A 27,158-nucleotide genomic window follows, 5' to 3' on the forward strand; every position below is an offset into this window, starting at 1 on the left:
AGACGTGTGCTCTTCCGATCTTGGTAGCTGATTTCCTGTTAATTGATAATAAAAATTCCAAATGTTTATTGATCATTTTAATTTTTTATTATTCTCGATGGCTTTCTTTAAATAATTAATAACTTTTATACGAAAATTCGACATTTATCAATTGGTCAGAAAATTATAATTGGTTGCTTTAATTTTACTTTTATTTTCAGAAGTTATTACTTCTTACTCGCAAATTGCACTACTTATATTGACATTTGCGAGCAAGCGGCCACAGTATAATTTGAAGGTTATGTTTTTACTGAAACTATTTACTGGTAAAAGGGAACGCTTGTCCAGTAAAACAATATGGCGGCTAATACTGTACTGAAAAGCAATGGGAACGCCATAGAACTTACAGTACATGGAAAGAGAATGGGAACCGAATAGTGTCAAATGGAAGTGAGAAAGAAAACTATACTCCTCTCTCTCACTCAGTTGATTTTTGAAAATGCACATATATGCGCGTCGTTCCCGCTACCTCACTTTTGGGCCAAACAAAAAGGTGCGCACGCAGGCCGCGCATGCGTAATTGCGAAAATCAATCACATCGCAAGAAGGAGAGATATATCGGACGTGAATCTCTCTGTTCAACTTATGGGCAGTCCCCTTCCATGTATGTAAGTTCTATGGGAAACGCAGCCACTATAAGTTCTATGGAGGATCCTGAGAGCGGCCATTTTGCTTGGATAATCTGTGACACCAGCATCGTCACACCACTCGTTTGACATATCACAAACACATCTTGTGGATCAAACTGCGAGCGTGAGTAATACGCAATACGAAAAGAGGCTAGGCGCAAATAATAATCAATTCTTTAGTAATCTAATTCAATATATTAATAACAGAAGAACCGAGATGGCAGCCGAGCGCGACATTAATGATCAGCTCGAGGCGATGGATCGCGAGGAAGCCACGCTGATCAAAGAGATTCATGCTGAAGAGACTGTCAAACTGGATATTCTAAAGAATAATTCGCAAAGAAGAATTTCATCACCGCAGCTGAACATTGAAAAGCATGTACAAAAGGATGAGGAAATGGAACGTGAATTTGCTGAGGCTATGCAAGTATACAATCAAGCCTCAAGAAGAAGTACGTTAACATCTGACGTCATTAAAATAGCGAAGGTGCACGAAGAGCGTGAAATTGACATATATGAGGTGCACTCATTAATTAATATAAAGCATCTCATACCGAAGAGCTCGGTAACAGACAAGCAATTTCGTCTAATTATCGATTTTGTGGATGGTGAGCTGTGCAGGGCAATCAAACCAATTTCGTACGGCGTGGACAGTCAAGTACTATCCGAAGATTTCGCAGAGGTGTCACCGCACCCTCCATCCCGCGTCGTAATACCTACCAGCGAAGCCATGCAATAAAGAACCACTACCATCTACGTCGGGAATTTTGAAAACTAAGCCAACTATATTGTAGAATTATATATGAACAATTTTTCTTATTTCTTCAAACTTGATTTTTTGTAAAAAGAATGTAACAATTATTCTTTTAATTATTTTTTATGTTTCCTTCTTATTATTATCAATGTTGTATTAAAGAATAATTTTACAAAGGAAAGAAACATATATGGATATATTTTGCATATAATTATACATAATTATATATGGAACTTTTTTTCCCGGGTCGAGATTTAAATCTATGTATTTCATGTGATGCTATATATAATCATTAAAGGTAAACTTACCAGTGTCCACGAGAAAATTAAATAGTCCGGGGATACCTGTAAAATGAAACATAATTATTGTATTGATTTTATTGCTCGAGTACTAAACACACTTGCCGATTGTATCCTGTAGAGTGAATTATAGAGTCCGGGGTACAGGAAAAGAGAAAAGATTTTGTTTTAAATAAATGTATTAATTTATTTACATTCGATTTAATCATTTACACGACCTTTTGCCTATACTGCGTAATAACACGAACGGAAAAGCGGCATTGGGGAAGCGTTCGATGTAAGCAGATCCCGATATTTAGTTTGCTCGATATATGACGAATCCCGCTTGGTTATCTGGGAATGTACCAATAATTTGATTACGAGTTTTAAGTGCACACAGGTGCGGAGAAAATTCCTCATTATATTATTGATTTTATCATACAAAATATTGCCGTCGTCGTCGTCGTCGTCGACGACGGCAATATTTGCACAATAACAATGGCTGTGTACATAGTTCCATTTCAAAAGTAGAAGCAATTGGCGCTAGTGTACGGGGAGGTCAAAACTTTTACCGGGGTCGCGAAAAACGCCGGGACGGCCGCTCTCATGCTTCTCTCTGCCGTGAGATAAACAACTCTCGCCGCTCGAGCTCCGTGTTTGCCAGCTGGTGGTGAGACAAGGTTGACCGAGATTGATATCCGTCCTTGTCTAACTAACCCACTCGCATTCCTGCACATAGCACGGAACACAACCGTGGACATAGCACGGATCACCACCAAAAGATCGTGGACATTGGCTACGTAGTTCAATGTCCACTTTCCAGAGGCGCTGAAACCAGCTCAATCGTCCATCGCAGCTAAATCGCGGGCATCAGTGTCTACGATCGGACTGTCATCGGTGGCCGGAGGAGGAGCGAGCACAGTCACCAGGCAGTCACAAGCTGGCGAAACACTCTGGGGGAGGAAGGAGCGTTTCTTTCGGAGTATCGTACGAAACTACGCTACCGTGTGCGATGACTCATGGCGATATGCGGCAGCGACTCTTGGAACCTTAGCCACGCCGGGCCGTTTACGTAAAGACACACGCGAATATATCGATCGCCTGATCAAGTAAGTCCGGATCCGGTCATTTCGTTACTCCGCGAGCGCGTTCCGCCCGACGCTCCGCGCGCGCGCGTGTGTGTGCGGTTAGATTTTTTCCCCCCCCACGAGTGTGACATCGCTGTGTCGAGCAGCAGCTGGACCGAGGATGGACGTCCTGAACAAGCTTCGCAACACAGTCAGCAACACCATCAGCAACACCGTCCAGAACACGGCGTACGGCCTGTCGCAGCTGTCCAGCGTTCTGCCGGGCAACCCGGTCACCAGGGAGTTCGAGGCGACCGCTCACGTGGCGAGCGCGGGGCCGGGATCGCTGTGGAAGATCTACAGCGGCTACAAGAAGTCCACCAAGCAGGAGGCGGCGATCTTCGTTTTCGAGAAGCGCATGCTGGAGCGATGGCCCGCCCGGGCGGACCGCGAGCTCGTGCTCGAGACCCTGAAGCGGGGCGTGATGCAGCTGACGAAGCTGCGGCATCCGCAGGTGCTGACCGTGCAGCATCCGCTGGAGGAGTCGAGGGACAGCCTGGCGTTTGCGACCGAGCCGGTGTTCGCTAGTCTGGCCAATGCACTAGGTAGACACACTTTATTTTGTATTATCTAATAAACACGCCAATTTTGTTGCTGTTGCCAGAGATTAAATTGCACTTTTCTACGTCTCTATTCAGGCTGCGTTCCATTTAACGCTCGCAACGCTCGTAAGCATTACTTGTCCTTGTTCGATAAACAACAATGAAAAATGATTCCAAGAGGGTTGCGTGTCTATGGATCGTGTGTACGGACCATTAAATGGAACGCACCCTTATGGTATCGATGATATTTATATACATACGAGATGTTTTCTGCAGGCAACAAAGAGAACATACCTCAGCCGACTCCGGCAAACTTGAAAGATTACAAATTGCATGACATTGAGATACGCTATGGACTGCTGCAACTGGGAGAGGGTCTGGCATTTTTGCATGGCGATGTAAAGCTGCTGCACAGGAATTTGTGCCCAGAATCGATTGTTATCAATGTTCACGGAGCTTGGAAGATATTCGGTTTTGACTTCTGTGCCTTAAACCAGAATTCAGACAGTAAACAGGTATGAGTCATTAAGTGATAAGAACTTATCAATTGTATTTTAATATGACCGATAAATTCTTATCATTTGAACTGAGGAACGTTTTAAAATAGATGCACCGTCTAAATTTTATAAATCGAAAACAGATTTGCAGAGAAATTATTAAATTATGTGTACACCAATTAAATTAAAATGTCTAGCTCGTGTTTTAACACAAATATATATAAGATAAATCGGCCAAGGACGAGTTATTAACTAGAGTTTTTGGTGATTCCATGTTATGTTTACCTTCGCTCGTCCTTGGCCGATTTATCTTATATATATTTGTATTTACACACCAGTTAAATATCTTGATCATTGCGTTTTGCATTTTTTTTTATTGCAGCCATCCTGGTCTTATCTGGAATATGATTCTACAATTCCTGCGGTTGTGCAACCTCAATTAAATTACCAGGCACCCGAGTGCATCTTAGCGAGTAGTAACGGACCACCCAGCGATATTTTTGCCCTGGGCATGCTGATTTATACGATACATTCCTCGGACCATCAACCGCTGCAGGAATGTCACAACGATTTAGGAAAATGCCGACGTTTCTTGGAAAATTTCAAGGGGACTAATGTCTCGGCGAAACTTCTTCCAATCCCCGAGACTCTGCGAGATACCGTAAAGCTCATGCTGAGCCACAGTCCTGAATTGCGATTAGATGCTCATCAGTTTATCAAGGTAATTTATTCCTTTTTTTTTTAATAATTTCATGTGAAATGTACCAAATTTAAAAAGTTTGTTTAAGATAATTGAAAGATACGAAAGGAAAGATATTCTTAAAATAATGATATTTATTTCATTATTTCAAATAAATAGTGTATAAATTATTGCAGATCGAATATTTCACGGACATTGGCGTTAAGACGTTAAATTACTTGGACAAATTATTCCAATGGGATAATCTCCAAAAATCGCAATTTTACAAAGGTCTTCCACAGCTATTGAAACAATTGCCACATAGGGTTGTGCTACACAGGGTATTACCTGCTCTGTACAAGGAGTTAGTTAATCCACCTATGATACCGTTCGTATTGCCGAGCATACTGCAAGTAATGGAAGTCACTGAGGTAGAAGAATTCCGAGAACACATCCTGCCTAATCTGAAGCCTGTTCTCGCTTTAGAAGATCCGCCACAAGTAAGCATACATTTTCTCACAAGGCCGATAAAATAACAAAATGTGTGTAATAAATTGCGAGTAAGATAATGATGATAAAATATTAAAACGAATAACATCTTTTTTTTTGTTATAGATTAGCCTGGTTCTTATGCAGCAAGTAAATTTATTATTAAAACTGTGCCCCACGGATGTCATTAAGACCGACATAGTGCCTATGCTATTGCGTGCATTGGAATCCGAATGGGAACAGCTCCAAGAGCTCTGCTTATCGGCGTTGCCGAATATAGTGACGATGATCGAGGGACCAGTCATAAAAAACGCCATACTCCCGCGGATGAAAAAGATATGTTTGTCGCCCGGAAAGAAACCTACGAGTCTTGGAGTGCGTGTTAATTGTTTGCTGTGTATCGCGAAAATGTTGCCGAACTTCGATCGCTGGCTGGTATTCGATCAGATATTACCGTTCCTCCAGGAAGTTCCTCATTCTGGCGAGCCAGCAATCTTAATGGCTATTATAGGTAATATATTTTGCGAGCATAAAACTTAAAAATTTTTCAAAATTTAATTTTACATTTATTATAATTTGTCCAATTGCGCTTGCGAAAAATTGATAAAATATTCTTCTTTCTGTCATCAGGTATTTACAGGATGCTGCTTACTCACAGTAAGCTAGGTATGGGCAAAGAAATATTGGCGACGAAGGTACTACCGTTTCTGTTGCCTCTCTGCATAGAACAAAATCTTAGCATGTCGCAGTACGAGACACTTTCCACGCTAGTCGTCGATATGATAAATCGAGTAACCAGCGAGCACCGAGAGGCACTACGGCAATTGGATGCCGTGCGCCGTGAGACCCAACAACTCGATCAGGCGCTTTCTCAAGTGGCGTCACCCACCTTTATGCAAAACAACAGTCTAAGCGACATCAATTTAACGCCCCAAGTTCTATCCCCGAACGCTAATTCCAAAACCGTAAATATTGAGAATGGATTGACCATCGAAGACAAGTTCAGGTGTGTCTCAGCATATGTTTCAAAGACTTCATTTAACCTTTTAGGTCAATTTCTACCAATGTAGATTAACTTTAATCTCGGTTTAATCTATTATTTATCTTCCTCTAATTCTTAGAACTAGAAAAAGACAAAAATTAAGTTAAACCGAGATTAAAGTTACTCTACATTGGTTGAAATGGACATTATTCAAATATAATTACATAATTGTTAATTGTAACGCTAAGTGCACTGATAATTTCCTTCCAGATTAATTCAACAGCAAGAAACGCATCAAAGAATGCAGTCTCAGTCTATGCTGACTCCTAAAGCCGCGCCGCAACCTGTAAAATCGCAGCCGAAGGATTTGACCGCGACTTTGCTGAAAAGCAATCTGGACGAATTGAATCTGTCGATGTCAAGATCGACCATGTCACAGCCGGATTACTCGGCTGCTAAAAATACTACTGCGTACAAATACAACGACATTGGTCTAACGCAATCGCAATTTTTAACGTCGCCAACGCTTAATTCGCAAACAATGCCGAATAGACCAATGAATTGGAATTCCAATGGAATGAACGTGCCCATGAACTGGAACTCGCCGCAGTCCACCTTGATGTGGAACTCCGTCGCTCCCCAGAGTAATATGAATTTCGCGACGCAACCAGAGGTCAAGCCGAACTTAAACTTTCCCGGAACCTTGCAGCCCCTCATGTCACCCACCAGCACGCAAGCCAACGTGAACAAACCGAACTCGTCTACGCAAGATATCATGGATTTGCTTAGTTAATAGGTTGAAACGTGTTTCAAATTGTCGGATTAAAAGAGATGGCAGCATCGTTAAGAGAGCGATACAGAATACATATTTCTCTCGTCTAACGTGATTTCTAGCAGCATTATCGAAGATGAAAGTCACCGTAATAACTAATAAGAAATTGTGAAAAAGAAATAGATCATCTCTTTTGTATCAGCTCCAGCAATCAAAGATTGCAATATTAGAGTAATATTAAATAACAATTGTATTGGATATTTTATATTGAGGCTGTTTCGTGTGGAGTAATCCAATTGCGGATCTTAAGGGATGTTGGAGGACAAAGAATGATTACCGAAGGAAAGCATGTCCACTTAAATATATAGGCATAAAACCAATATGCCTATACAGTTTTCTCGAAAATAGAACGCTCGTCTTCGTAATATTCTTTCTTGTCTCCACTTGAGATATACGATTGGACTTTATACAGTCTTGTATGTATATAACTTGTCTTATATATATTCCGTGTACACACACATCTACATTTCTTATTTTAATAATGTTATCGGCAACTAGAAAAGTCTATATGTGTTGTAACTCTTCTTTGAACGCTTCATTAGTTCTATATATATATATTACATTATACTTCCTGTTTTAATATTTATGAACCATTAAATAGATATATTTATGAAGATGTTCAAAGTCGACAAATACTAGAATGATAATATTAAACGGTACGCTAAGTATGAAACTAGTTATAAGTTGCTACGAGCGCTGAAGAGTAGCAACTTCGAATGTGATAATAAAATGGAAGTCTCAGTCTTTTATACGGAAACGCATGTTTTTATCGTGATTTAATTCGCCATGCTCCCTCACGCTTCGATGTACATATAGCTATTGCCCGTCCGGGATAAGGAAAAAACCTTAATGTAAGAATTATTTAATAAAGGTATTGCTCATTAAGATAATCCAGGATCGTGGACCGCAGTTTCCACGTACATCGCGATTTGTAATAACGGATCGTTCGTATAATAAATCTGTATTGACACGACCGTCATCTGCTGGTATCTTATACCTGTATTGTAATACATCGTCATATAAGCTCTGCAGAAACAAAGTTTATTTTATAATATATTTCTGTATGAAATAATGAAGCATTTGTATATGTTACAAATGGTCGAACATAATGCATTAATTTTATCATCGAAATTTTGTGCATTATTACGTAAATCTCTACGTAAGTTGCTACGTAAACCTCCTTGGTCGTCTGTAATTGTTATCTTGAAGTGTCTTTGCATAAAGTTGCAAAAAGAAGAAAAAGTTAATTGTATGTACTAATTTGTAACATTCCTGAATCTATTTGTTGTTTATTTCATTGTTGTGTACGATTGTTAATGATTGCTGTTTGAGTCTAATAAAACTGCTTGAAATGTTATTGCTTAAAATGTTCTCAGCTTATATACAGTTGCTTTTCCCTCTTACCCATTACTAATTATATTATTATTAATTAATAATTATTAATTGCACGCAAAATTGTGTTTCTATAACTAAAACTTATGTTTTCAATTTATATAAAATTGTCTTTTTCTCTTACCCGTTACTAATTATATTATTAATTGCACGCAAAATTGTGTTTCTAACTAAAACTGCACGGAGAGAATTTTCTTTTAAAATTTACCCTGAAAATCATGTTAATTGTGGGACAATATAGTATTTAGGCAAATTTTACTGTGCACTACAATAAATTTTACTGCGAAATCCTATTGTAGTGCACAGTAAAATTTGCCTAAATACTATATAGTCCCATAATTAACATGATTTGCAGGGTAAATTTAAAAAAAAATTCTCTCCGTGTGGGTCTTATAATTATTATTTAAAATTTTTTTATCTTTACACAAAAGAAAGTTAAAACTTTCTTTTGTGTAAAGATAAAAAAATTTCGTCATCGATGTTTGCATATTTCTATCACATTTAATTAATAATTTGTTATTCTGAATGGTTTTATACAAGAAAAGACAAGTTTGCCGAAAAAAATATTAAAAGCTGTCTTTTTATCCAGTATTATTTTTTTTTAGCTGCATAATGATTTTCTTCGTAATTGACTGCAATCATGCAGTTGGAAACTACAACCGAAAAATATGGATTCGCGTTGAAAAGGGACATTCACCCTACCTAGTTGTTGTTCGTCATAAAGAACCAGCGATTTCTTTGTTCTCGGAACACCGCGCAATTAGGTTTCGTAGACGCCGATGTGCCGTGCGTGTGCAGCGGTGGAGAAATGCTGGAAGTATCGATTATTCAAGCTGTACTATCGTCGCCGCCGAGAGGCGCAAGAAGAAGTGCCGGGACGAAGAGAATGCCGCCCCCCTCCGACCGAACAGACAGACGATAAATAGGAAAGATGCAGTGCAGAAGAAAAAGAAAGGTTTTTAAATGAGGGCTACACTCGTTAATTGGCTGCGTATGCCTCCCTGCAACAACCCTCCATTCTCTTTGGGCATGCATGCCACGAAGGGCTGCGCAGAAGTGGCTCGCGCCCCGGGAAGTTAAGCACTCAAACCCTCGTTTGTTTGAGCATTACTCGCGATAATTATCGTCTCGTTATCCAAGGATTTATTAAAAAGTAAGAAATACAGAATTTTCTACCGACAATATTCTTTTACGCTGTTATATGTCCTTCTTCAATTCTGTATTGTAAAAAATGGATCTTTGCAATTCGTAATTTTATTTGTAAAAATTGGATAAGAGAAAACGACTTTATAAAAAACAATGTATATTGATCGAGAAAAAAAAGATTTGGAAGATTTTTGATAATTTCTGTTAGCAAATTTTTCTTTTTTTAAAATGTAAAAAATGATAATATTTAATTATTAATTAAACATGATATAAATTATACATATAGATACTGAAAATAATAAAATTTGTTAAACGTTTTATAAAAATATAATAATTCTCTGTACATTTAATATAAAATTGGAAATGGCCATAGACAAATAAAATTGATACATGCGTATATTTAATGTATATATTGTATGATGTAAAATTTAATATCGTCGATAAAAATATTGCTAATAATAATATTAGTGGAATTAATTAATATTTATAATATTTCTAATTAGGATTTAACTTTGCAGATTTTAGTAAGTATTTTTATCGTTAAAAGTAAATTTGGATTTTGGATTTCAGAGACTACTTAATATATCAATAAAGGGGATAAAAGAAAATGTATCCGTCTCATTTAATGTACAAATTATACTTTTCTTCCCCTATTCGAAACATTATATCACATTGGTCATCCAGCATTACCACCCTTCGCTTCCTTGGCGCCGATATTGCTCAAAGCCACCCCCGCGACTTTGGCGCCTTCGCAATCGCCTCTTCGCCGTTTCTTCGTGATATCAAATCGCCACCCCCGTCGAGATCGGTCTCGCGTTCCCGGCTCCCAAAACACGCAACGGCGTGGCGCACCCGTGTATAGATCGGGCATTCATTCATAGAAGCCAACCTTCTGTCATAATGCTCACCCCCGAGGCGCACCCCCGTCGAACGATGAACGGGGGTGCAGGCGGGGGCGGTGGCAGCGGCGGCGGCGGCGGCGTCGACGGCGGCAGCGGCGGCAGTGGTGGCGGCGATTCGACCCCATCCGACACAAGGAAAGAGGGGTGGCCGGCGACCCCGGCTTTAGTCGCGATGTGCGCGTCGCCCCATCGCAGTTGCTCCCTGTTTCGCATTTCCGCGCGGGATCCCTCGCCGACGAGCAAAAATCTCGCGTCGATCACGTCGTAAATCTCATTCCGATCTTACGGAATAATTCGAAACGAGGGAGTGGTGGTGTTACCTCAACAATTCGACCGAACCGTTTCGACGAAAAACAAAATTGTTTAATTTTTAAACTCGATTTCTGTTTATTCAGTGTCTATAGTCACGATATCATTAGCGTCGCGGTGTTGACAGCGACTCTAAGGAAACGACCGAGGAATACTTGAAGAATTTATGAGGAAGATCGTTAACTTTTCATCGTGTTGAACTCGAAAAATGTATCACGTCGCAGTTACGAACTTACTTTTGAAAATTTAATATTAACTAAAAAGTTAAGGCAAAGTTTTTGTTTACTGAAGAAAGAGGAAAAGAGGGATCGGGAGGAAAAAGAGACGTAAGAGCAGTGTCGGTTTCTTAGCGTTCCGACTCTCATAAACATCGTCGGCATTCTCCCTCGGCGCGGGAGGGTAATTTCGTGTCCGTCGGAGGGTCGACCCTCGGAGCAGCGCGGGGATGCGCGCGAGGGTGTTTGTGCGGCGTGGATAGGCGAGCCGGCAATTTCGCGTGTGGCTCTCGATATCGATTCTAGGCCGCCGCCGCCGTCGGAGTAATCGCGCACCCCCTTCGTCGTCCTTCGGTCGGCAAAACCACCGCTCGTTGACATCGTCGTCGTCGTCGTCGTCGTCGTCGTCGTCGATACGCGGAGGGGGGGACCGATGAGAGGCAAGATCGATCGATCGGATCGGAGAACCGACGATCGAATTCATCTGTACTATCCTGCCCGGTGTGGAAAAGATTGGCGGTTAATCGCGCCGGGGAAGATGCGGACCGAATCGGGATAAAAGAATTGCGTAAGCGAAGCACGCTGACATTTAAACAACATGTTGGATAGACATCATTAAGTAATTGTTTGAAAGAGATATTTTATTTACAATTATGATAACTATCACATGTTATATGTTTGAGGCGTTTGAAAACATCTTTCACATGTCTTCTGTGTTGCTTTTAGAAAATATTCTAAATAAATGCTGCTAATAAAAAATTGATAATAATTGATAATTGGAAATTAACCAAGTACAAGTTTAAAAGAATTAATAAAGATAATTTAAAGGTAAATGTAATGGACGAATTTTTAATTTTAAATATAGAAAACATTTTAAATTATATATAAATTTAAGAGCGATTGCTTGACAAAGTATTATTAACGCGAAGCTAACTTTTTAATCAAAATTTCTTTTGTATTAGAAAATACAATTGTAAATTAGACTTTTGCTCAAGATTTGCTCAAGAACATTTGATTAAAGATGTAAAGGAACAGAAAAATACTAATAGTACTACTATAATATTTATCATAACTTTATAATTATCCAAAAAGCATTTTTAATGTTTTATACAACACTAGATCTAGAAGTTAAAAAATTAGCATGATTTATTTTAGATCATAAATTGTGGATGAAATCTTGTGCATGTTTCGCGATTGTTACTGCGAGAGTACTCGACTGTTGCCCTATCGTCGTGCCTCCAACAGAGAGGGTGATGTTTATCTGTGATATATCAATGTTAATCACCACTACGCGTGTTGGCTGCGATAAGCAAGGCGTATCTGTCTGTGTGGGGTCGGTATTCCCTTTTGCACGCAGCAACGAACTCATTATTCCAATTGCATAATCGATCCAAATACCACTTTCCATGCCATTCCGACACGTGGACCGTCCATACCGGGCATCATCTATCATCTTCACTTGAGTCAAAAATACTTATTAAAAGCAAATGCGAAATAAATTACATGTAATAACTTTCTTTAATTAATCAAATACTTAAGAGAATTTTATCGTTTTTCTCTCTCGCGCAGAGAAGAAATTATAAAAAAAATTACTGACAAAGTTGTAGAAAATCGCAGATTTTCACATTTCTTTGCTTCAATAATAACATTATTTTAAATATGAGCATAGTAAATTAAACTCTCTACAATATTATATTTTATAAACATTTATATAATAGAAATTTTATGTCAAATTTTTGCGGTTTCTTAAACGATATTTCGGTTCTTTAAAAGATATTTCAATAGAGAAAAAGTTCACGTATAGATCGCGTTCTCTCGTAAATTAGCAGGGGAACGCAGACAGCGAGAAATCTCGATTTTAACGAGCACATTTACGGAAGGGCCTACCATCCATCCATTTTTGTTTCGCGTGAAAAGAATCCTCAGGGGATTCGAGACGCCCCATGGAGACCCATCAGGTCTTTCACAGATATGCGCAAATATTTTGTGGACATAGGATATCGGAAAAACGATTCAGACGAACATCACATATTTCGCAGTATATATTTAGTTTTATAGTAAGCTATATATAGTTAAAATTGAATATAAAATAGACTATAAACAAAAAACCCTTTAAAAATTATTATCTTGGAATTTATCTAAAGTTAATTTTCTTATTCTTTATAAAAATAAATTTGTGAAAATAAAACTTTTCCGTTAGTTATATTTCATACAACATATTATTTACAAGAAAATTATTTAATTTTTTATATTATGCAATATAAAAAAAATATGCACAAGTTTATCGTATGTTACGCAACATAAGAAAAAAAAAAAAGATTGTGGCTTTCATCGATTTTTATTTATATTTTTAATGTGTGATAAAAATAGAATTCTACGTGAAATATATATACCGTTTATTAAATTTCTAAATGTTAATTATGTTAACTGTGCTATCTCTCTATTAGCCTTACGAATATCACACATGTTAGGCACGGGAGAATCGTTCCCTTAATGCGGTCGACGTCGCACACAGACGCATATACATGCGTTTTCTGAAACCGTGCACGCTATAGGGACGCGGCCGATCGATACGGACGCGAAAGGACGATGCCCGATTTCGATTTCCCTCCGAGAAGCGAGACGTGGGGTTACCCTAAGGGTGCAACACGTGCAATTATACAGGGCTGCAGATTTTCAGAAGCGGAGCGGGGGTGCAAAACGCACGCACGCCGCCCGGTGACTTTGATCGTTGGCCCAAAGCAAAATTGCGCTGCTACCAGCGTTAACTTATTTGCATCTGGGAAACGAGTAAATCAACGATGTGCTTTGCATTAAAATGAAGCTCGTAAAAATAAGATTTTAATTTAAAAAAAACATTTAAGACGTTTATAATTATAGAGCTCGATAAATTTAATATTTATTTTATATATTTCTTGTGGTATATTTAAAAAATAATTTTATAGCAAGATTTATTTACTATGCTCACAATTATAATGCTCAAAATGAATATATTATTATTAAAGAATTAATAATTAATATCTGAGAAAAGTGCATTATCAGTAACGTTATCAATTTTTTTCAAATAATTTTTCATAACTAAGGCAATAAGTTTTTATAATTAAAAATACAAAAAGTAAAATTAAAAATGCTGTTAAATTATGTAATGTTTAAACAATGGTCGCAATTTTTTGGAACACGCAATGCCTCAATCGCATGTTCGATAGTTATCATCGGGGTTAAAAATATTTTAGGAGCTTTATTATTCCGACGTAATCTGGGTTATTCTGGTTTACTTTCCTTGAAGCGTAATCTGGCATGCCCTATTTTGCTCTTTAACTTATTTCATATCGACATAACATTAGTCTAATTTATTTATAGTCTAAGAGCTTTTTTTAATTATTATTGACAGAATAGACACGCGGATCTGTTATATTTTCCGGGCACCGATATGTCTCGGTTAGGCCCTGGCAGTCATCAATGAAGAGGCGGACATGAATTGGACAGCTGAACGGTCATCATTGGGATTATTATTATTATATGGGATCATCCTTCTTCTGAGATGCGGTATTAATAATATACAGATTTTAATTTTCGCGTAGACGTATATGAAACGCAACATTGTATCAAAAAACATATAGCGTTGTTCCACAATAATAAGTGATATAATTGAGTTAAATAATAATTAATTTAGCTCTAACAGTACTGAGCTTGCATCTTTATAATCAAATCATCACATCTGATTATTAAAATTAAATTACGGATAATAATTTATTATTTCTCTAAGGAACATTCTTTATCAAAGGAACAATATTTGCGCGACTTTAGACAATCGTGTTTACTGGTTTCAGGTACCACAAGATCGATGACAGACACGAAGGAGCCGATACTATTAAAAGTTGTCGCTCCTCCGTCCCACACGGCTTTGTCCGGCGACGTAACCGTTTTTATCCTGGACTCGGCGGAAACGGAATCTTCTACGGTACCCACAAGTACTATGTCCACCAACGGCACAAATGGCGTAAAGAGAAACGAGAAAGAAACAATCGATCCGAAGAGAGACGGAATTAACGCGGGTCACGAACCGCTCGTGCTTAGGTATGTAAAAAAAAAACTCATAAAATTTAACGAACACGCACGGCGGCGTCGCGAATATTCGCCCTGAAATACTCAGCTGTTTATGCAGCCCTAAATAAGCGAGCATTGAAATGAAGTAACGGAAGACAATTAAGAACGTCTGCAGAGCTGTAAAATTTTCATAAATAATTTCGTCCTGATATAAATGAGCGGTTAGAATAAACGGATATTAATAAACTCGTCTTCTCTACGTTAAGAGTTCCCGAGAATAGAGGAATTAATTCATTACTACATCGACACGATATTGTAATTTAAACGATTGCATTTAGATTAAACATTGCATTACTATTCATATATTAATTCCAGAGTACTATACGTCGATGGCCTCACGTCGGAATTGATCGGTGATTTCCCTCTGGATACCTTGCCGCATAAGGGTGAGAATATTTCTGTGATAATACCTTGTGGTTTCTTCTCGCGTGGCGGAATTTATACACTACGACTTCAGTACAAGTTCTCAACCGTGGCTGCCAGACACAACACTGCCATTGCTGGACTGCCCGAAATTGAGGTGGGCCACTCTATTATCTATTAATCTTTCATATTTCTCTTAATATTTCATTATTTGTTATCGTATAACACGAAATAATGAAGTACAAGTGTTATCTAATTGGAATGCAAAACGTATTTAGATGAGCAGTGCCTTAGACGTAAAGTGGCCAACCCCTTCTCTGCTTTTGGAATCCCAACACTTCGGTACATATCCTAGCCAGCCGGTAATAGCTACTATAAAGTACAATGGAATCTCGTGTGTACCTGCCAACGGCGTTCCGGTGGCAGCTTATATTTTGCAACTCATATATTGCGGCACCACCGCGGCCGCCTGCGATCCACAGAACAACGGCCGCATGCAAGTAAGCGTTATATGCGTTTGGTAAAGGGAGTGTCGTATAAAACGCGCGACAACGCGTCGCGAAGTCCAATCTCTTATTATACGTTCCTCGAACTTGTCCAGGTGCTCTATTACGAGGAAATAAACGGCTTCACCTCGCCGAAGGTCGTCAAGTTGAAATGTGAATTTTTCGGACTGGCCGGAAATTATGCGCTCAGATTAAAGGCCTCGGATGTCAATCCATCCGCGCCGACGACCAGCGCGTACATTAAGGTAATTACATTTCTCAATTTGAATGACTGAAACTTGAACGAAGGAAGGTAATAATTAAAGAGATAGTAATAATTAAAGAGATAATAATTAAAGAGGTAATAATTAAAGAGATAAGATTATATAATGTGTTATCACGCGCTCATTTTTGCCATGAATGTAATTTATACGTATATAAATTATATAAAATAATTACTTTATATACATACATATATATTTAAACTCTATTTATCCTGCATTTTTCTTTTTTACTTGCAGGTGGAATGGTCCACCGAGTTTAGCTTCAACGTTCACGCGAGATCGATCTATCCTTGCGAGGGATCGACGGGCATATCGGTCCTCTTTCAGTATCCCGCGTGTCGTCTTCAGGGTGATCGCGTGCGCGTCTACGGCCGTCTACGGGCGGACGTGAGTTCCCTGGCGCCGCCGTCCGCCTTGCACTACGTGGCGGAATTGAAGGCGGCGCCGGGCAAGCATTCGCTGAACTTCGACTGCGATATCTTCACCGAGAAGTTCATCGAATACTGCTTCGTTTACGTGAGCCAGGCGATCACCGGCGCGATGGCGGAAGTGAAGCTCGCGTGTGTGCCGACCTTCCCGCTTCTGGGTGAGTGGCATGCAAGCGCTTAAAAGCCGGCTGCACCTCCATCCCCGACAGATTTACCGCCTCGTAATTCACCTCGAGAGATCGCGCGCTATTCACGTAGATTTTATCCTCTTAACGAGCCTCGCGATTGCTCACTGCGTTTAATGTAGGTCAATATATAGGAGACACGTGTGATTGTTTTCGGTGAAATGAAACTGGATTTTAAGTTAAACAATTTAACTTACAATTATATTGTTAATAATAATAATGCTACGCTTCATTATTATATGTACTCAGGCAAGCTTTGATAATTTAATTTGTTTTTCAATTTTATTCATTAATCACTAAGAGAATAAATTACAAATAGCTTACTTTAGTTTTTCTTTTTGAGCTGCAAATATTATAAATTAGTTCTTACAAAAATTTGAAAGACTGAAAATTAAACGATTTAAAAAAATTAAATTTCCCGACTGCAGATAAAGCATCAGAGATTAAAAGACAAAGCATATAGTGTCCCACTCGAATTCAATTTCCTTAAGCAATTTTGAGTCATGATAAAATGCTCGACTTTTGAGACACCCCATATGAATTCTCCTCCCTTCTCATTTTAATTATTAACACAGAAAACGACGCGGCCGGTTGGGGTCCTTGGAGCGCGTGGAGCCCTTGCAGCAGCTCCTGCGTGGGTGGCGTTCGTAATCGATATCGATTTTGCGACACGCCACCCCCGAAATACGGAGCGAAATTCTGTCAGGTGAGTTTTAACGGCGAACGTTATAAAAATGCGATGGCAATCGAATCGAATAGTGACGCGTTTGCTTGAAAACAGGGAAGAGCGGTCGAGACGGAATCCTGCGGCGGCACCGGCAGGATCGATTTCCAGGAGGCGTGGAACACCGAGGGATGGGAGTGCCGGCACGGAACGACATTAGCGGCCGCGAGACCGGAAGTCACGGCTCAGATCGGCTTACAGTGTCGGTGTGGTTGCATTATCAATTTCGAGGATAAATCCCTGAACAAGATACTGGCGGCAAATACTCAAGCCTGTCCCGGTCGTTCCTTCTGGCTGCTGCAGGTAAATCCCGCGTTATATTAATTTTTATTTGCAGCTCTGAAATAACTTTACACTCGCTCAAAGAAAAAAAAATTATATTCCCTTCTTTTCTGATTTCTGGAGATACCTAATAATTTATCCCGATTTATGTAGGCAAAATCGGATCATATAATCCGACTGCATTTGGATCAAACGCAGTTTCCCTGCCCGGGGCAATATTTCCGCGCTCGCGACGGTGATTCGCTGAGCGCCGAGCTCTTGACGGATATCGCGTTTGACAAAAGCGCACCCACGACAGGAACGATAGTCTCTTCAGGTCAAAGCTTGTTGCTCGAATTCTTTAGCGACGAGCACACCGCCTCGGGGGATTCCTGCGAGGGTGGTTTCTTGGGACACGCGAACACATTTGGTAAGTTACAACTTAAAACATATATTATGCAAAATAACGTAAAATCTTAATATTTTTTTAAATATATTATATACAATAGAAATATAATATAATAATAAGTGCAATAAATATATTATTAATTACATAAATCGCCGTGTATTCTGATTTACATAGTTTTAGTATTGTTGTATTCAATATGTGTAATTGTGATTAATATTTTCAGAAAAACTATATGAAAACAAGACATCGTCATTGCTCCCTTCGGAAACGAATTCTACTCTCACTGTTGAACAATGGATCTTCTGGGGCCCCGCGCATCTGGCGACAGCATCCCTTTTGATACTCATATTCTTTATATCTATTTTTCTAGCACTGCAATTTGCACTGAAATATAGGAAGTACCATATTGCCGAGGATTTGGATACTCTGAGCGAGAATTCCGGTAAATGTCTCGCATTTACGTGTACTAAAAAATTAGCTACGGATTATTAAAAATTTAATATTGATAGCAAGCGCTAATAGAATAGAATTAATTAATGTTAAAACTATTGATATATTGTGTACTAAATGAAGACGTATTGGAAAACGAAAACGTTAAAATTGATTAAATTATTCAGGATGTAGCGATATGATGGTGGGCCGAGCGAAATCGATGTCGTCTACGACGTTAATTTCGGAAGTCGCGTCTCTAGTGGGACTACCAAAGAAGTGCACCCCAAGACTGTCGAAACGCAAATTAGCACCCTGCGCGGTGGAGGATGGTTACGATAGCTCGGAAACTTTGGCGGAGTAAGTAACAATTGATCACACTTAGCACATTAATATCGATAGTAAACACGTTTGTAACATTGATAGATCGACGATTGAGTTTTTTGACTTTGAATTTAACCGTACTTGAATATTTAATATTTTAACATTATACTGAGAGTTGTACGATTTTGCTTTATTCATTCTATCGATCCGTTGAATGTTTTATCGCGACCTATATCGGCGTACTAAAGGTATACCTTTGATCGTAACAGATACGAAGACGAAACCAGCCTGAGCTCGACTACCTTGAAGTTGCGAGATAACGAGGAAAGCTGTGCGGAGAGGAGCGTGATACCGAATAAATTGCACGCCGATGAACCACCGGCGACGATATCTTCTATTATGGCAATTGGTCAGCCGGAAGTAAAATACGCCCAACCGGTCAAGTAAGTGTAACAACCAACTATATTTGATGGAGGAATATTTTATATAATATCTATCAATATTCAATATATAACGGTCATGTTTTGCAATGCCTCCGATAATATAATCGATGGGACAGTTCAATATGACTTAATCACTTATACATTGCAGATTACGAACTCTGGGATCTATCAGTTCCGCGGACAAGCTGACGTCGGGCAACACGACGAGATGTCAAAGCACGGCGAGTATTACCGAGAGCCCGAACATTGCAAGACTTCATTGTTACACATCTAATCCTTTGCAGCCTAAGGTAGCGATCTAATTTGATTATATATTTCACTTGAAAACATTCGCACAAAAAAACTAGTTAAAGCACGATCAAGAAAAGAAAGAAATTAGATTTCCTTTAATTCCGACAACGCAACGATATTTTATTAATATAATATAATCTAATTTTAATTAAATTTGGATGATAAAACAGACAAGCTAAAATAATTATTCAAATGTGTCAAGTCAGATAAATCACGTAATGTTATTTGGAAAAAATTCAAGGAGCTAAGGTAAACTTTAATTTTAATCTAACATTTCGCATGTTAGAAAAGTTATTTAAATTCTGCGACCGAAAAAACTGTTATCAGAATTCGTCGACGAGCAGCCCATTGTCGGGCACGTCTACGTTACGCAGCGGTAAGGAGACGAAGGACCGTCGAAATCGCGAGCGACTGCTGCAGGGACCGGGCTCGGAGTTCAGCCTGACAAATCCGGAGACGGATATGGAGCTCGACTATTACGATTACAACGTCGCGAACGCCGGCGCCGCGCCGGGCTCGTACTTAGGTATGGATCCAGCTTTTCTCCTATGGATACCCCCGTTGTCGATGTCCGAGGATTCTCAAGATCCGTCTGCGGATCTTCCGGATTGTTTTCAAGGCACGACGACGACGAGCTCGGCGTTGTACCTACTGCCGGAGAGCACCGAGGGCGCGACCCTGACCCCGGCCGAGTATCGGCGTATGCGACAACAGATCGCGTCTGGCGTCGAGGAGACGAGACCGAGTCTCGAGCAGCAACGCCAGGACTCGACGTCGTCCTCGTCGTCGTCGAAGCACGACTCGTCGTCGGGTAGCGTGCTGTCCGAGGACAGTAGCAGCAGCAGCAGCGAGGGCAGAGCCGCCAGGCTGAACGAACGTCTGCTGCCGATCCATCGGATCCTGGAGGACTCCAGGACGCGGGTCAGCGAGGAGTCTCTGTGCGGTCAGCTTGCGACCGACAGGACGCAATGCATCATACCCAATCGCCTTCACGGCACCAAGTCCGATCTCGCCCAGGAGCAAAACGCCTCGAGAATTAGCGGTCGGCAGGATAGCCACGTGAACGTCGCCGAGAACATCGTGGTGAAGTCGGAGGATAAATCGGTGAAATCGAGGCAGACATCCAAGAGGCATTCCGAAGACGTGATACCTCATCATAGTACCTCAAGGTCTTACGCGAGTCAAAAAACGAAGGAGGTTTCTCAGAACGACAAGAAGAATCGTTGCTTGAAAAACGAGAGCACGTCCAAGTTCTCCAGTAAGTCGACGAGCTCGAAGACTCAGGGATCACACGTGGACGGCAAGGACAGGGGTCTTCAGAGTGCCAAGGACGATCCCAGATCGGACATCGTTCTGGCAAATCTGAATGTGACGAGCGGCAAGTACCGAGCGGACTTCACGCAATTCACGCAACCACGCGAGACCAATAAACTCTCGGATTGCACCAATATTCCGATGATCGAGTTCTCGGGGCCGCGACTGAACTCGCCGGCGACAGCGCGGAGGCTAACGACGGACAACCTGAACATCAGTCTGTCTAAGAGGGAGATTCAGAGCCCGGATTACGGGGTCGAGAGCGACATGAAGACGGAATCGCGCGACTCCTTCTACGATCTAATCCGCGAGAACGAGGACGGCATCAAGTTCGCGGACGACGACGACGAGTATATCGATAACAGAGCAAATCTGTGAAATCTATGTTGTAACTGCTACACCAGAGCGCAATAAAGATTATTGCTATTTTATACGGTTGAGGATGTTGTGTCGGTGCGGCGATTTTTTTGAAATAATCTGACGGGACACGTTTTGACACGTTAAATGTTGTGTATATTTAGCGATCACATGAATATCATTAAATCTTCTGCTTCGTACGTGGCAAACGTGACAAATATTTTATTGTACTTTCCAGTCATAAGAAAAAATTATGAATAATTATGAACAGTTCTAATTTCAAAACGATTTTAAAAGCTATAAAAATGAATAATGATTAACGTGTCAGAGCGTATCTCGACATATATAACTCTTTTTTAACGCGACGTAAAACGGAAAAGCGAATATAGTTGCTATAATCGCTATTTTTGTAAATGTGTAAAATATCTTGCATGAGGTATGTAAATATGCTCCGTCCACCGCATTGAAATGTAATCACTTCGAAAATTCGTAACCCTGCCTGAAAAATACCTCGCTATTCTTATACTTCTCTATATTCTCGATTATATATATTTCTTTATAGACTTTTAAGGGAGCTCTCTGCGTTCGCGATCGGAATACCGTACAAATCACTAAGAAACGTTGTCAATTAACTAAATAATTAAATCTTGTCACATATTTTTACCGCCCTGCTAGTTTCCGGAATACTTATAGATTTACACATAAACGCGACGCACTAATAGTTAAATCGCACTGCGTATTTGTTGTATAATTTCTGTGATATGTTGATGTTTTGTGAAATTATCGCGTGTACATATAGAAATAAACATTTCTCGTAACATACACACACCCTTTCACCAAATTATTGTTAATTATATCGCAGGGAAAGAAGTTCGATATTAAAGGTAAGTATAAATCTTTTTATACAGCAGTGTACTAAGTGCAACTAGACGAGGATCTTCTGTCGCAAAATATTGTAAATACAATTTCAAAACGTTGTCGCAAGCATTTCGTGGCAAAACTTATCAGTTAGAAATATTTTATAAATTAACGCGACAATTAAAAAAAAAATCTCAAAGAATTGCAAATTTCGAATCTCATATTGCAAAGATCTTTACTTGACTGGTTGTCATAAAGCTTCTAGATCGACGTTCATACCTTTGGGGGCGTTCTCGGTCTTCTTATCGGCTCATTATCGAGAGTGTTGAATTTCACGAACTGTCTAATTAATCTCATACTAGTAAACAGAATAACGAAAAAATATACTTGGCGGGAGGCGCTAGCGTGTCTCCTGATTAGTCGAATCGGAGTCGTTGATTCGTAACAATCAATATGAGAATATTAAACGTGTTCGGATTTTTCACCATCTTTTGCATCAATTATTCTGATCAACAATTCAGTACGTAAGATAATCAGCTGGATTAAAATAGAACTATTCGCGCGATATACGTATTTTTAAGTCAATCAATGTCGTAGTTACGTTAGTAATACTTTGTCTAAAATTTAAATATTACAATTTTTTTGTTTTGTAAATTGTTTCAGTAAAAAATTATATTTAAATGAAATAATTTAATCTGTCGTCGTTATATTCAATTTTTTAATTATAATTATAGTATATATATTTCTCAATATTTTCACAGTCATGTTTTCATATCCCATCAAAACAGATGTACGGATGCAATGCAAGAGTATTGAAAACTCGCCATTATTGCGCCTTAGCAATCATCTCTTTTGCGATTATGATAAGACTATCCATCCAAATTATCCCAAAACGACCAATGTCAGTTTGCGCTTCATGCCAAAGCTAATAAATCTCGTAAGTGTATATAAAAATATTACAATATATAAGTTATAATTACTAATTTAAAAAATTATATAATAAGTGTTGTTCTCCAAATTTATAGCAATTTTTAAAATTTTACTTCTTCATATAAAATATATTTTTCAACAAAAAATGCTTTTCTATTGTCATCAAGATGAAAATTTTTGTCGAAAGTTCATTTGTTTCACTATTATTTAATAGCTATTTAATATTATGTTGTGTGTGACGTATGAAAAAAAATTAAATAATTTTTTATATGAATCAAAAATTGTAAGATACACACAGCAGAATATTATTGAGCACAAAGATCCGCTTTGACCGTGTTTTAATTGTTAAATTATTTTGTTTACAGGAAACAGACCAAGCTAAGTTGTCACTGCACAGCTGGATAGCACTTGTGAGTGCATCATTTCTTTGTCATTATGCCTCATCCTTGCCCTAATAGTAAAATATATAATGAATTTAATACAATATAGTATTTATTTGACAGTCATGGACGGACCCGCAACTTACTTGGACACCGAGCAATTATGACGGGATTAATATTACTCGTGTGAAAAGTTCGCGGATCTGGACGCCTAGCTTGAGTATCAGTAATTCGTAAGTTGACTTTCAAAAATTAATCCTATTTCTCTCCGTTTTATAATCAGTTGTATCTTACTCTTAATAGTGCCTAATAATTCTTTCAAATCTATTATTTTATATAGATAAAGAATAACGTGATACAAAAATTTGATACATTACTCTTTTAAATCTTTTCGACTTTTTTTAGTGGCGAGATGTCGAACGATCAATTTGATCTATCTAAAGTGAATTGCTTACTCTACAACTCGGGCTTTGTCTTTTGCGTACCCATGCTGAAATTTATTGCCAAATGCAATCCTGATTATACGTATTGGCCTTACGATAAACATCGATGTCGCATCACGTTTGAATCATGGGTGCACACGGATGAAGAAGTCGATTTACTGATGATGGATAAAACACAGGTATGCAGCGCTTCAATCGAAAATCATTTAATTCCCTAAATATTTGATACTGTTAAGTTAGCATCCTCCTCCATAAAAATGTATATTTGATCTATTATTATCATTATAGTTGACTTTAAATTTCCGCTTTCTTAAATAATACTTTGTCTGTACGCGAATACTAATTTAATAAAATTATGAAAAAATTACACGTTGTTAAATGTTAATGCATCTAAGGTTAATGAGAGATTTATATAACGTAATTAGTATATTTATATATTTTTTAAATGACTCATTATCTATGTAAAAAAATTACTATTTATATTTAAAAAATTAGAATATTTAATCATATCGATTGATTGCAAATATTAATTCTTATTGTAAAAAAATGATACGTACTTTCTTCGCAGATTTCTTTGATGAACGAATATACGAATGACACGATATGGGATTTCAAGTTTATAAATTGGACGAAGGAAGTCACGAAAAATAAATGCTGTTCGGACGATACGTTTTCAACGATCAATTTTGATTTTTTGTTAACGCGATATCACAGCAACTACTATACGATTGTTATTGTACCGGCTATTGGTGAGTAATTGATCGTTTGATTGATGAAACGTAGAAGTGCAGGTAATATTTAATAGTAAGCGTGATACATTTCTTTTCAGCTTTGATACTACTCACTTTAATAGTGCTCTGCCTTAATTTAAATTCGGTTGAACGAATAGCGATGGCGAGCGTGAATTTTATTTGTCATTTGCTCTGCATGTACGTCATGCATTGGATTGTACCATACAATGGCGCTAATCCCCCCAATATACGTAAGTAACTAGATTTTATAGAACACAAGCGTTAAAGAATATATGTTAAGAACATTCCTTAATTTATAATTTCAACTTTCTTTTATAACTGTATGTCTTTTATAACTGTGCTTTCTTTTATAACTGTATTACCCAGATAGCACACAGAGCCCAAAATAATTAATTAGTATATTCAATTTTATGCAGTCATCAATTCTGAGTTCATTTTCAAGTGCAAAAAGAATTCCTTTTAGAAAAAGAATTCTTTTTGCATCTGAAAATGAACTCAGAATTAGTGACATAACTGAGTGATATAACTGAGTTCTTTTTTCTCTGTGCTCTGAGTAGATTAATAACAATTTGAATAATTAATTTTCTGATCTATTGAAAAATAATGCTGAATTGAAAGTTTATAGTTATATTACTACAGTAACAATAACTTACATATTTGGTGTCCATCTTGCAGTGATATTTTATCGTGAATCTTTGGCGTTGGCCACCTTCGCGATAATCCTGACGGCCGTGTTACGCAAGCTGGAAGCTATGAGCACGCAGATACCAAATTGGATCTCGTTCACTACAACAATTGTCTTGAGCAACAAGGCGGGACGTTTTTTGATCCTCAAAGACGACGAGTTCAAAATGGCAGGCAAAGATATAGCGACTGAAGAAAGCTCGGATGTTTCAAAATCTGAAATGAACACGAAGAAATTGTTCTGGAAATATTTTGCTGCTATTATCGACTGGTTATCTTTCTTTTGTGTGATTCTGACTTATGCCATTATTTTGATTATTCTAGTACCCGCGGTTTAATCTGTGATAAGAAACGTTAACGATAGAATATCCTCCGTAATGTTCGTTATCTTGTACAATGAAATACTCCCAACAACATTTAAACATTATTTCGTTGCTTATATTTCATTTACGTCATTATCTTGATCATCTTTTTATAGATTATAATTAAAACAAAGGATTCGCTAAATTATATAATATTTAAAAGATTGCTTTATTTATTAGATATATTCTCTAACGGCTGTTTTTCTATTTATACTTGTATGAAATTATGGCAATTCATGTATCTCGTAATTAAATAAATAATATATTAAATAAATAATATATTAAATATATCAATAATCTATTTTAGCTTATCCATTTTAAGACAATGGGTCTATAAGATATTTCGTAAAAGAGACAATAAAATGATAATAAGATGCTCATTCCATGATTACTATTATTCGATACTCCCAGGTCTAACTATCTCTAGGCCTAGGTTTCTCTTCCTCCTCTCGGATCCCTCCGTCTCAATACTTATACTAACTCACGTCAATACTTACTAACGAAAGTACAATTAATTATAATTGTGTACTTTTATACAATTCCTGTTAATCGTTTGCAAGGCATTACCATATTTCAATGATCGATTAAAGTTAAATGGATCGTGCGAATATATGCAATGCGATCACATGGTAGTTCGTTATTTCCATTTCATGTGTTGTTTCAATTTTTACGAGTGAATAGATAACGTGAAATATGTATATACCTGCTTAACTAAATATTCATGACTTCGATATCCGTATATATCACTAAATGGAGAGTTAATAATTTGGAATCGCGTATATAAAAAAATAAAGCACGTATCCGCGCGAAGAGCGGTTGGAGTATACGAGAGATCATAACGCTACAATGCAGTGATTCACAGAGATTTTTATTTTAATATTATATAATTTTTAAACTTATCGAAAAAATTTAGAGAAAAATATTGCTAAATTAATTTCTATTTTCTAGTGAAATAAAAAGAAATTAAAGCTGTCAAAGCACAATGTGTGAATAAAATTAAAAAGGCTTAGGCTATCCGAACAAAAACATCCCTAATGATATACATAAACTGATAAAATATTAATTTATTAAATTAAACATTTCGACTATATAACTTTCTTTACTACAAAATATGAAAAATATTTACCTATTTCTGTTCACGTATAATCACGTATAAAAATTATGTTACGATTTTCTTTGTTAACATAAGTTTACTGTTAAGTTTAAGATCAGTACATAACGTAATGTATGTAATGCATTATTGATATTCATGTGCGGATAGCTTTAGTTTTTAATGTAGAATTATACATGAACAATTTCGAAACATTTACACATTAATCCACTTAATTCATTTTTCCCGTTTTATAGAAGTAAAAGATATCTCCGTATTTCATAACAAAAACCATATATTTAGAAAATTCTACAGATCAAAATACAAATTTATTGCGAGATATTTTAAGAGCTTTAATTGATTATTCAATAATATTTCGGACCGTACAGGATTGTCTTTATTTAATTTGTTGTCATGTAATTCTCAAATATGGATACTTCTGG

The 27,158-nt window shown here is 37.9% G+C and overlaps 4 protein-coding genes across 7 annotated transcripts; all 4 read left to right on the plus strand.

Moving 5' to 3' along the window:
- The first annotated feature begins 580 nt into the window (after window positions 1-580).
- LOC105451783 lies at window positions 581-1,509 on the plus strand. Its single transcript, XM_011692451.1, has 2 exons — window positions 581-792; window positions 876-1,509. Exon 2 carries the CDS (start codon window positions 886-888, stop codon window positions 1,405-1,407), a length of 522 nt encoding a protein of 173 aa, XP_011690753.1. The 5' UTR covers window positions 581-792; window positions 876-885; the 3' UTR covers window positions 1,408-1,509.
- A 1,076-nt stretch (window positions 1,510-2,585) lies between these two features.
- On the plus strand, window positions 2,586-8,215 carry LOC105451781 (SCY1-like protein 2). 2 transcript variants are annotated; one of them, XM_011692450.1, is made up of 8 exons: window positions 2,586-2,809; window positions 2,935-3,372; window positions 3,646-3,884; window positions 4,249-4,587; window positions 4,743-5,045; window positions 5,161-5,545; window positions 5,665-6,040; window positions 6,287-8,215. In XM_011692450.1, exons 2-8 carry the CDS (start codon window positions 2,949-2,951, stop codon window positions 6,807-6,809), a joined length of 2,589 nt encoding a protein of 862 aa, XP_011690752.1. In that variant the 5' UTR covers window positions 2,586-2,809; window positions 2,935-2,948; the 3' UTR covers window positions 6,810-8,215. The 2 variants fall into 2 exon arrangements, with proteins under 2 accessions (XP_011690752.1, XP_011690751.1); XM_011692449.1 differs by having other exon boundaries at window positions 2,586-3,372.
- Window positions 8,216-11,227: 3,012 nt separating this feature from the next.
- LOC105451785 lies at window positions 11,228-21,386 on the plus strand. The gene is made up of 15 exons (XM_011692455.1): window positions 11,228-11,380; window positions 14,204-14,358; window positions 14,643-14,889; window positions 15,235-15,439; window positions 15,561-15,782; window positions 15,884-16,033; window positions 16,289-16,637; window positions 17,240-17,370; window positions 17,446-17,691; window positions 17,824-18,079; window positions 18,282-18,500; window positions 18,676-18,847; window positions 19,081-19,254; window positions 19,403-19,544; window positions 19,873-21,386. Exons 2-15 carry the CDS (start codon window positions 14,286-14,288, stop codon window positions 21,235-21,237), a joined length of 3,951 nt encoding a protein of 1,316 aa, XP_011690757.1. The 5' UTR covers window positions 11,228-11,380; window positions 14,204-14,285; the 3' UTR covers window positions 21,238-21,386.
- A 1,112-nt stretch (window positions 21,387-22,498) lies between these two features.
- LOC105451786 (neuronal acetylcholine receptor subunit alpha-5-like) lies at window positions 22,499-25,690 on the plus strand. 3 transcript variants are annotated; one of them, XM_011692456.1, is made up of 8 exons: window positions 22,499-22,594; window positions 22,836-23,011; window positions 23,370-23,414; window positions 23,508-23,617; window positions 23,790-24,006; window positions 24,396-24,576; window positions 24,657-24,809; window positions 25,255-25,690. In XM_011692456.1, the coding sequence occupies exons 1-8, from the start codon at window positions 22,528-22,530 to the stop codon at window positions 25,599-25,601; spliced, it is 1,296 nt and encodes a 431-aa protein (XP_011690758.1). In that variant the 5' UTR covers window positions 22,499-22,527; the 3' UTR covers window positions 25,602-25,690. The 3 variants fall into 3 exon arrangements, with proteins under 3 accessions (XP_011690758.1, XP_011690759.1, XP_011690760.1); XM_011692457.1 differs by having other exon boundaries at window positions 22,863-23,011; XM_011692458.1 differs by having other exon boundaries at window positions 22,524-22,598.
- Window positions 25,691-27,158: the final 1,468 nt, after the last annotated feature.

Source organism: Wasmannia auropunctata, unplaced genomic scaffold, assembly GCF_000956235.1.
Source record: "Wasmannia auropunctata unplaced genomic scaffold, wasmannia.A_1.0 LD336044.1, whole genome shotgun sequence".
NCBI lineage: Eukaryota > Metazoa > Arthropoda > Insecta > Hymenoptera > Formicidae > Wasmannia > Wasmannia auropunctata.